General features: G+C 34.0%; 1 protein-coding gene across 1 annotated transcript; it reads right to left on the reverse strand.

The window, feature by feature from the left end:
- Window positions 1-2,224: 2,224 nt before the first annotated feature.
- Window positions 2,225-4,015, reverse strand: LOC128219056 (serine protease inhibitor Cvsi-2-like). Its single transcript, XM_052926869.1, has 3 exons — window positions 3,973-4,015; window positions 2,539-2,649; window positions 2,225-2,340 (listed from the first exon to the last, which is right to left on the reverse strand). The coding sequence occupies exons 1-3, from the start codon at window positions 4,013-4,015 to the stop codon at window positions 2,225-2,227; spliced, it is 270 nt and encodes an 89-aa protein (XP_052782829.1).
- Between the last annotated feature and the right edge of the window lie 8,125 nt (window positions 4,016-12,140).

Here is a 12,140-nt window from a genome sequence, read left to right on the forward strand (position 1 = left end):
TTGAACAGAGGACCAATTCTTTTCACTGCATAATTGGCAATTCAACACGCTTAGAGCAGCTGATATCAGATGCGAAACCTCCTATCAGTGTTTATTACGTCAAAATGCCATCAAACGCAATCTACTGCGTGTTTATATTTAGATTGTCTTTTTCAAAAGTGTACAATACTTCTTTTTTAATGCAGACAATTAAGTCTACTTATTAAGTGTACCTATTTTGGTCATTTACGTGTACAGAGTAAAAAGTATCGGATCGAAAATAATATCGGGAGTTTAAATGTATTCACCATATAATATGTCATGATTAAAAAACTCATTTTGAAGATGAATTTAGAACTTTAAGATGATACAAAAGCTGTTACATATTGTGTTCAGACATATTCGTAACGCAGACATGTCTTAATTAACCATCATTTACAATAACGAGTGTCAAGGACATTTCTTACACAACAAGTATCGGATTAGACATGTTACGTTAAAAGTGGAAATGTAGTGGGGCATTGAAAATACATATCCTATACGTGTGTCTATTTACAACCGTTTATTTAAGATAGGAGTTGTTCAGGGCTGAATTCGGCGGAATTTGTGTCTTTGTTTGCATAAGAGTGTTTCTTGGTTTATCATATTAAAAGCCGTCTGGTTCTAACACAATGGAAACATTAGCTGTTGTTGGGACAAACAAATCGATCAACGAGGTTAATTTCAAAGTGCATTTAATCCAGAAACGCAGAGGAAATATTAAATAATGTAATTTGTTTCCCAATGCTATTCATGCGGTTTATGTATTTTAGCAACATCAACTCTATAATTGTTTTACATGTCATTGTCTAAAATTGGATACCAATGTATTATATAGGACGATACACCAGTCCTACGTTATTCGAGGGACTAAACCGTACAAAAATATAGCATGTAGCCAGCCGGTACCGCAGTGATAAAACCTTAGGATATATATTCGGAAGCAAAATCCTCTTATTTGCTGTTCTATTTACGTAATCATTAACAATTAGGACAACAATATTTGGCATATTTATGAGCAATATATACCGCTAAGACGCTAAGAGCAGCTGCTACCATATGCAAATAACTCAAAACTTCAAATTACATTGGACTCTAAAATGATTTTATGACTCTTAAGTCAATGTGACAACGACCGCTAGATAATTTGTTTCAAAATTCAGACATAATTTTAAAACAGATCCAACCATAAATACAAAGGCTCAAAGGCTCTTAATAAAAGAAATTATAAGTGATCTCGTGGAATAGATTCTTCAAATCGTTGAATTACTACTGGGTGTGTCACTATGGTTTCAATATATCTAGATATTACACATGCATATACGAGTCTTTTTATTGATGAATATGGTATTATTGACGTTAACAGCGAATCAACATTCTTTTTGGCCTTGCCAGTTACCTATCATTTGAACTTGTCTTATTTATTACGTTTTGAAGTAAAGATTACCATATACTTTATATACATATTTAAATAATTGTAAATACATATACATATGCATATGTACAAAATCACTCAATATAACGTTCTTTGTCAAATTTAGATCAATAAACCCATCAATTATTTTAAACTGAAGTTCTATCTTAAAGATTTTAAAAGAAACTGGTTGAAATATTACGTTTGTGGCAATGTGAAAACATATAAAACCAGTACTAAAGTTATACACTTACATCACCAGGCCAAGTGAACACATTATAGATTGATAGCAGGGTTAAGTAAGCATTGTATTCTGTAGATTTGTAATACAATCTTTACCAATTTAAATGCATACTATCCTCAAAAGTCAGAATATCGATTCTGCTATTGCTTGCATTGCTTCCCTTTAATTTGACTGATTTTAATTTAATGTTTACTGTGTCAATTAATCCTATAGTTGGTTTTCCATGCACATCATCTTTTCTTGGGTTTGGTTTTATTATGTTCTTAAGAAATATGGAGCTCTGAAGCACACTCGTCAGGTTGTTAGAGGCATCTAGTTAATAAGAATCGTTTGAACATGCTTTATTTAGTCTAAGGATTTTATCTATTAATTCTTAAATATGCGCAGTCGCAAACCACAAGACTACAGATACTTTGAAGACCCAAATGCTTCATTACTTGTACAAGTAAAAATTTAGTAAAAACATAGGAAAACTACAGAAAACCATCCTGTTACGATCGATTTATTTGTTAACCGAAAAATAAAACAGTTAAGTAGAATAGCGCCATCTATCGGCCTTGCCCGCCAAATCCGAAACCACAGCGGCACGCGCCGTCCACGCAGTGCCAGTCACGGTCGCATCGGTTTCCGCTGCAGTCGGATGGGAGGGAACACGTGGCCGAGGCTGAAATGATATCAACATGGTAAGCAAGGATACGAATATTATGTTGCATGCAAGTGATTCTTACTTATTTCTTCTTTGCTTTCTTGACCACGTACAATATTAATGTTAAAATAAACTTTCTGTCAGTAGTATAACTTAAGGTTAAAACGATTTGAATAATTAATTTGCTGAGCAAGTATATATGCTAAAGTTACTCACTATGTGTGCACGTGCACTGGCGGTTGTGGCACTCGAGCACGTAGTCGTTCTCCGGGCAGCTCACGTGACCACAGTCTCCGGTGTCCCTGCACTCCTCTCCATAGGCCAAAGCTGAAAGTACACGTTTATTATTAAATAGACTAAGTATGAACACCACGATTCTGCTTAATTGTGTTTGATTGTAAATAAGAAAAATGCTGGGTTTTTTTCAATTTATTTTTGTTATTTGTAGAGATTTGTGTTGTACGAAATAGGTCAAATTAATCAATTGTCAGCAATTAATTGCCTTGTAATTGATACCAATATTATATGGGGACACTAAACATCAACATTTAATATAAAGGTTACTAACCCTATCAGCAAAATGGCTAATTTTGGTCGGATTCCTTATCATAGTCAAAGCACATGTCCAATAGCACGGATTTCTACGTTAAACTTTTATCTCTGGTGACCTTTACTTACCTTTCATTTCGTGTCAAACATATAGAGGGTCATATAGAGATATAAGTAGCAGAAACTGTCGTGAAATAGTGAAAGATATTGTGAAGTCCTTTGTATGACTGCTTGTTTGTCATCAGCAAAGTGAATTGTCATGGTTCCTGCCATTTCTGTTGTGTTTTCGATGCTTACTTTAAAATCAAACCTTTCGGATTATATTTGACACCCTAAATGCATAAACATGACAAATGACATACATGTACTTGAATGCGAATTGGCACAAAATTAAAACAATTGTTCAAGTATATTTTTTCCCAATATGTGCATATCTGAATCTAATGAGACACGAAAGTAAAATTGTCGCTCATCTCAAAAGTACAAACAAACATTTAAAACAACAACAACAGCAACATAAAATACCCCCTTAAATGGTGTCACATTGTGAGGTTTCAAAGAAACTTTTGGAATATAAAAGTAACGTGTTAAATTAAATTTTGATCAGTTCACCCGACATTAAGCTATTAAAAAAAGATGAATATTTTTCCCATAAAAATAGATAAATTAATATGCCTTTAATAACATTGAATGACTCTTTGTAAAAGAAGTATAATAAATAAAATAAACGTGTGAAACAAATCAAATGATTATTCAATGAAATAAATCACATCTTCTGGCCATTATGACACTACATAAAACGGAACACTCCTTCATTTCTTCCATTATCTTCGCTTATCGGACTACTTTAAACAGACCCAACAGTAACCGAACTGCAATGTTTGGTTAAAGAAAGCAGGGAAACCGTGTTATGTCTATCTATCAATTATCTTTTTTTGTTTACATGATCAAGCACTCCTAGCTATCTCAGAGCAAGGAAAATACAATAATAAGTCTCCTTCACATAAATAAATCAAAAAAATACATACTACATTTTTATAACGAAGTGTACTGGTCAATATTGATCTCTGACAATTAAGTATTTAGAACAAAAATGCTTACCAAGACAGGCAATCGCCACAACGCAACTAAGAGCAATCTTCATGGTAATCGGTAGTTTAGATCCGTGTGTGTTTGGGGTCAGACCCCTGCTTTATATACCCATGCCTTTGCGTCCACGTTGGCAAAAGTTAAGGTCAGTTCTGCTATCTTGGACACATATGGATATTGACCTGCCAGGTCATGACCAGTGACCATGAGGACGGACAAATCAGTACAACTCTAAAATTGACCGTTTCTTATTAAGAAACCCTTTCTCACGTACCATAAAGTTTCGTGCGGGAATATATTTCATATGATGTATATTAATCCCGACTTTTTGAAAAACTAAAAAAGTTAAGAATGACCGTCCCAAAAGTACTAGCCCAAATCCAAAAATAGGTATAGGTCTTTATAATAAATATGACATTCAAGGCATTGTTATCCATGGCTAACGAAATAATCTTTTGTATGTTTTTTATGCATTATATGAGCTATTGCTTGGCATATGTTTTTCATTACTAGTACATTATGAAGTTCTTCATCTTCATTTAACCGGCGAGTAATAACAAGAAGTGACATTGCTGAAATATGAGCCAGATTTTCCTACGGCTTTTTTCTACCTAAGAAAGATTTCTTGTACTAGCCTTCAACTGACATAATAACACATTACTTTCGCACGTCGCGAAAAAATGTTAGTTAATGCTATATTAATGAAATATATATATATATTATTAATATTAATAATATGTTTATCTAGTGTCTCACCTTTCCTTACTGGGGAAGATCGAGGATTTAATATTAAATTGGGCGAGTCAGAATTGAGAAGGAAGCTTGTTAGATAAAATAATGCCTCGTATCTGTCACCTTTTCAAACTGCTTGTAATGGGGTTAATGTTATTAGATTTGTAGACTTTTTATCGTTATAATTTGATGGATAGGGTGAAAGGTAAATGTAAATGTATGAATTAGTAGGTGGTTAAATGCAATGGGGAGTATGGAAGTAGCCAAAAGAGAGACACGTCAAGAAACAGGAAGACGGTGGAGGGCATCGATATGTCAGGTCAGGTCAGTTGTAGAATCAAATTTGTTCTTATCTTAAGGAGATCAAAAGCGTTTAGTTTGGCGAATGTAGTGCTGACCGTGATTAAATATCGTTTAGTTGGTCATGTCCGTGGTTGTTTTGAATCCAAACAGTACCTCTTGAATTGCAATAGGCTTATAGCAGACAGTTTGTCGAATAGGCTATGTCTTTGTGCATTATATACGGGACATGTGAAGAAAAAATGGTCTATCTGCTAGGTACAGTAAGAAGGGTCTGTGATTGGAAATGTTATTCAGGACATTTGCTTGTGAGATTCGTAGACGGTGTCATCATGCATGAGAGGAACGTGTTTGGATACCGATGTAGGACTAGTAAAAATTCTCATAGTTTGTTTAGGAAGAGGTATTTTCCCGAAAGTTCCGGGCAAAAATGGCACAAGCGCTTGGTGTTCGACATATTCCGAGTTTAAAAGTTGACCCGACCGTGTTTTTTTCGAATTTCAATATGCAATAAATAGGGCAGTGATAACGAACAAACTGGCCCAGAAAAGGTTCCCCAACACCACATTCTAAAACATTATCTGACTATGAAACTAAAAATAAGTAATGACGAGTTTCTGAGTGATGACGATATATTCTATACCAGTCTCAACCATCAATGACAATCAGTTTGATAGTGGAAATAGGAGGTCTGTTTAAAAGTATTCAACGAAAGACGTTTTGTATGCATAATTCGAGCCAAATCTGTTTACAAATTCATAAACTTCAAGATCAGGTTGCTTTAATTCATATATGGCAAATTAAGTTGAATGACCACTTTAAAAGACTGGACTGATTGTTGAAAATCAGATATGAAGGAAAGAAGTTAGAACGGTTTCTGCAAGAATTGAGATTAACGTTTAAAACAGATTATCTTATATAAAATATTATATTTATGAAACTATTGCCGCGGGATCCAAACATATATGAAAGTTATTCTTAACGATTATTGGAGTAGTTCAATGCGAGTGAATATGTGCCTTTAATGTATCAACAAGTGTTCACGCTTTTCTCCGGAAAGGCGAGGTTCAAAATGACGTCAAGTGTTCATGTAATGTTAAACCTTATTCAAATCTCAATTTAAACATACCATCCGGGAGACCAAATTCCTTTAGTAACTACATTTCAATAGCAGAAATGCTTAATACAATTCGGATAGTGATTTCGGATAAGGAATAGAATATATAGAACACAATTTCTATCGATGTATTAGATACTGCAGTGAATAATTGTTATCTTTCTGAAATACTGGCATTTTTCGAGGTTAAGTGTATTCAAATCATTATTATGAATACAAAAACAACAGGTGATGTGTATCATCCCCATGCACATTATATTGCTATATGACTGGGCTGTTTACACCAAACTGCAAAACGGACACTACACATCGACCATACTTTCCAAAGAAATTACCATCCGAAGGATTCCTAAAATGGGTTCGACATCTCGTGCTATGGGTTGATTTTCAGCTTTAAGTTAAACAATATGACCACCGGCGCCATTTGTCAGGGTAGATAAGAGACTAATTTGTAAATCTGTCAACTTTAAAGATTCGTCTTTAGCGAGGTTATTGGTAAAAAACGGTGCTCAATCAAACTATAAGACACGTTGACGTTAACTCTAAAATAATGTTTTTTTAGAACATTTTCAAAGCTGAAGTACATCCATCAACTACAATCATTGAATATATATTTGTTTTAACATTTACTCTCAGCAGGCAGTGAGGGTACGAAACTATTTCTACTATAGCAAGAACTCGAAATAAAGCTTTACTTTCGGTCCGCAAAGAAACCAAAGACAATTCGTTAATTTTTGCTGAACTTGGCCTTTTGATTTATTAGCATTTCGTACATTTATTTGAATATTCATTTATTTACGTCATGTTTTCGGAACCACTCAGTGTACAATTCAAAGCGTGATTTTTTATGTTTCTTTCGATTTTATAATTTCGTCGTTTGATCACGCTGCCTAAAAAAACTTTTGATGTTGATACTTTACGAAAAAAGCTAAAACAAAGTATTACATAAAATCAATGATATACCCATTTCGCAAGACACAATATGAATGCACAACCGTATGCATGCAAACGTAGCTTATAATATACACATTTGCAAACCCTAGATATGAGACAGCGACCAAGCGGAGAAAACGATTAAATAAAAAAAACCTAGTTTCGGGCGGGTGTATTCAATACGTCTGAAAGCAGAGTTTGATTTTTGATTGACCTCTCAGTTGAAGCGATCAGGAAATGCCCGCAATTAGGTTTCCATTACATTTGTTTTCCATACTGCGAAACGGCTCATATTGAAAGCGTTCCGAATTTACTCATGCCTACGTATTGTCCATGTAGTGTTCATATATTGCGTACTGACCTTTGACTGGCTTAAACTTCACGGCTATGTGAGTGTGCAGGGCACCGGCTGTGACACTGTCATTTTGTTGACAGACAAAATACTCGAGGGACAAAATTCACAAAATTCTGAACGCCGTTTTATTAATTCCCATCATTCTCAACCTTATGTAAACGTTAAACTCATTATTATCCAAATCACTCGTGTATATACATAGAAAATAGTTTACGTAAAATGTATGATTAAATATGCTTTAGCAGTAAAAGCCGGTATAAAAAGTGAAAAAAAGATTTGTATAATACACGTACTAGGCCATGTTTATGTTAACTATGAAAGTGAAGCATATTATATAGTTGAACATTCAATTTCGCATTACTATTTAATCTAGCCATCGCGGAATTACTTTAAGTGACCCGGATATAACGACCTGCTCCTCCTCCTGCAGTTCTGCTTTTCACTCCCGGTACACTTTCAACCGTAAGGATAGAGAAAGAGAACAACTGTTTTGGATTTGGCAATATTTAACATCAATATACATTATAAAACTCTTGTTAAATCGGTAAAGTGTGTAAAGGAACGTTTTATGGAAAATAATGATAACGCTACATCTTTGTTTCAACCCTAATTATCCTGTTTTACGTTCTATAAAGATGTTGATCAATAATAACGCTACATGTTTGTTTCAATCCTAATTATCTTTTTTACGTTCTATAAAGATGCTTATTACATTTATTTTGTAAGTCCTATTTTGTTTCGGAATAAAACTGATCTTTCATCAAATGATTTATGTACTCCAAAATCCAAGTCCACGTGCAAACGTCAATTTATTTTATGGTACAGGTATGTTCAAATTGCATAATCATATCTAACCTGATGTCGCTTCCTATGGCAAAGTAATTTGTGTTATCAATTTTGTCTTAATCGTTTTCAACGCAATTCGGTAATGCATATGTCCCCTCAATTGCCTTGATAAATACTGAATAATAATAGAGACACGTTCCAAAATATACGGACATAAGTGGATACATTTTATGTGTCCTTTATGAGTTCCAAAGGTAACCGCGTTTCATTTCTAATTCCCTCTACAAATTGTAAGCGAGTTTGCATGTCAAGAAATTTCACCCTATTTGGACATCAGGTGTCCCGTTGGTGCTTTTAACAGTTCTGGTAAACATCTGATGTCGAAAATGACATTGGTAAAACATTGTTTAAAATGCATTACATTAAAACACTTATATTTTACAGGTCAGCACAATTTAATTAACACATTAAAGTAAGACTATCAATGATGTAACGAATAGTGTTTAAAATGCATGTCTGTTTTCAATGGTCAGAGCAATTTTATTAACCCATCAAAGCAAGACAATCAGAATCATTAGAAGCTGCTTCATAGCCGTAACTTAAAACTGAAACTGTTTTATTTAATTAAACGCCTATGTTTGTACAAAATCATATTGAATGGCGTTGTACATCAGTATAAAACATGTATAATAATAGACATAAAACATAAATTAGAACACAATAAATAGAAAAAATACATAAAAACAGAGAATTTAAAAGCATATGAAAGAAACGACAATAAAAACAATAAACTATACACGTATCTCAGTTATGTATATTGAGAACAATGTCGAAAAGTCTCTTATAAAATGAATTAACTGTTATTGGACAACTACAAAACAGCGCATAAAAGTCTCTAAAAAAGTACGTTTTCAGGCTTCTCTTAAAAGTGTCTAAAGAGGCAGGCTGTCTAATCATTAAAGGCAGTTTGTTCCAGAGCTTGGGGCCAACTGTACTAAAACTTCTATCATAAAAGGATTTTCTTTTGTTAAAAGAGTTACAGTTTGAGATACTCAAACTGTAACTCTGTTGAATCTGAAGACCTTAACCCCGATCTCTTTTGGATGTGTTAAGACAAAAGTTCCGTGCGGTAGGCAGGTGCATCATACACAGAACACTAGTACATGAAACATAGCAATTTGAAATTAATTCTGGCCTTCATAGGTAACCAATGAATTGCATATAGGGCTTGTTTAGAACTTTCGAATTTGCCACGTTTTAATACAAGTTTTGCACACATATTTTGAATACGTTGCATTTTGTATATATCACATTCTGCTATGCCAAACAGTTTAGAATTACAGTAATCAAAGTGCGAGATAACTAATGAAAGTACAAGGATTTTTGTCGCATCTGCAGTAAGAAATGTACGGATTCCCTTAATTCTGACATAGTTTAGCATTGCGCTTCTGCGTTTGGTTTTTACATGCTCTTTAAGATTTAGAGTTTCGTCCAAGTCAGCACCTAAGCACCTTATAACACTCACTGACTTCACGGTTTCCTCTTACAAATATAGCTATAGAAAACCTCTGGAAAATATGTTGATTTTTCAATAAGCCAATGCAAATCGACATGTTTTCTACGTTCACATGTATCTTTATTTTAAACGCAACACACAATTGTATAATAACTGAAAATAGCTGAATTGGACGAGGATATTAGAGAAGAGCGAATAACGTATTGTAAATTATGCAGCTTACTTGGTAAATTCGTATTAAAAATAAGACCTGATGTATACAATGTGTATGGGTAAAACGGTTCTTCAGGCCGTATGCTTGCAAAATGGGTATCATAGTTATGGGAAGAAACAAAGAGGAAACCAGATGAGCCCGGACACGGACGGACGAAATCTGTGGTCTCTGACAAATATATATATATATAAAGCATTTTGACTGTAATAGAGTTGAACATGCGGACTATTATGAAGACGTACAAGTATATATAAAGCATTTTGACTGTACTTGAGTTGAACATGCGGACTATAATGAAGACGTACAAGTGTAGAGTTTAGAGAGTATGTCCTTAAGAGGAGAGAATTCCTTAAAAGTCCAGTGTACTAATCATTTTGACATTTAAAAGAGTTATTTACAATAATGCTAAATTTGGACCTCATATAAAGTTAATATCATCTGAAAGGGTTTTGTTAGCTGATAAGTGATTACTTATATTAAAAATAAACTACCAAAGCTTTATATTTTTTTATTTCAACTGAAATATTGAAACGGCCACGCGGGAAACAAATGGTAATCAACAACTTCCTGGTGTCAATTCCTCGTAAAGAACATCCAAATGTACTCCCAAACCGGTTTAAATCAAGTAATTGGAAACTCCAGTAAGAAATCTCAGATCCAAACCATTAATATTAACTTGTTCAAGCATTAACGTCGAAAGAATGGACATATAAACGTATTCCCAATACGGCTTTAATCAAGTAGATGTTATGAATTGAATGCCCATTGTGATGCTGTTAAGCAGTTTGTAATGGACTTTTTCTTCGACACTTTAAATCATTGTTCTTTAAATCATTGTTTGTGTGGACGATAGGAGACAAAGAAAAATAATGTTTGTAAATTTGGTGAAAAAGTGTGTATGACGGTGTCTACTGACGTCATGACGCGAACTACTATCCGTTGACTTAAGACGTCAAACAACTCTCCAAATCAAGCGTTTGCAGATCATTTAATTTTATTTTGTTGATGAAAACGTTTGTTGAATTACATCAGTAAAGACCTAACAGTTAAGTGATATATTAAACATTTTACGGGTGTTCGAAGGATAACTGAGTGTGTGTTATTGCGGCGGAACTGCTACGCGTGGATACCATATCTTGAACAAATCAAATAAACTCAGTTACCAAAAGATAATTTCCTAAATTTCCTAATGGAAATTAGGCTTGACGTTCTGCTTCTCAAAATTTTAAAGGCAATTTAAATGTGCACACAACTCATACAAGAGTAATGCGCGGGTATGAAATCATGGTAGAGGTCTTGAACGTGTGATGTTTTATTAAAATATTATTAGAATAAGATGTTGGAAGAAGAATAAAAGTTGTGCCAATGATTACGCAGATCGTGCACGATACATCGTTGGCATTATATGTAATTATCTGTGATTGAAAGAGCTTTCTTCAAACTGCTGATATTAAGCGTTGCATTGTCATAACATTTGTTGTATCAATCTATATTTAAGGCAACACATAGCTTATTGGCATTGCAATGAAAAACACAACGTTAAAATGTTTGCAGCATAAAATAACGCTAACTGGAGAGGTGATGAATAACTATGTGGTTGTTCCCAAAAATAGTTCAATCCCTACGTGTTGCAAACGTGCCAGGTTACTGCCCAAATTACCCCAACAAGTAATTAATTTAATATATATATATATTACTAAAAACTAGTCGGGCTATCTAGAGATGTATACCACTCGTGCTTAAAACAGTTAACTATTTTAGTTTTTAACTCACACAAACATTCGTTAAATAAACATTATCAAAAACATAAGCAAAACCACACTTACTCAAACGCTTTCTTACATTAAATAACCAGTTATCCTACCATTAAAGTGGCACTCGTGTTTAAAATCCATACATACACATGTATAACAAACATAATTTGTTGTGTGATAAACACTATACTACTTCTAAATAATGCATTTATGGAACCATATCCCCCACCCATCAGTGCTAAGTCTAACAGAGGGCACAATCAACGACTCAGCTAAATCCAAGCCTGCACTTCCATCTATCAAAACAGTGTCTTTTCCGCAACCATTGTGCTTTGGAACAATATGCCCCAAGACGTTGTTTACCAGAATAGCATTTAGGCTTTCCAGCTCTGGCTAGCCTACATATAAAACATTACTTACTTTGAGATGTCTAATCCTTAAAAGAAATTGTATTTAGTGGAACTTTTATTTTT

Source organism: Mya arenaria, chromosome 15, assembly GCF_026914265.1.
Source record: "Mya arenaria isolate MELC-2E11 chromosome 15, ASM2691426v1".
NCBI lineage: Eukaryota > Metazoa > Mollusca > Bivalvia > Myida > Myidae > Mya > Mya arenaria.

Coding starts and splice junctions, on each gene's coding strand:
- LOC128219056 (XM_052926869.1), bottom strand. CDS start 4,015: ATGAAGATTGCTCTTAGTTGCGTTGTGGCGATTGCCTGTCTTG. Junction 2,650..3,972: donor TGTGGCGATTGCCTGTCTTG/GTAAGCATTTTT, acceptor GTGTACTTTCAG/CTTTGGCCTATGGAGAGGAG. Junction 2,341..2,538: donor CCAGTGCACGTGCACACATA/GTGAGTAACTTT, acceptor ATATCATTTCAG/CCTCGGCCACGTGTTCCCTC.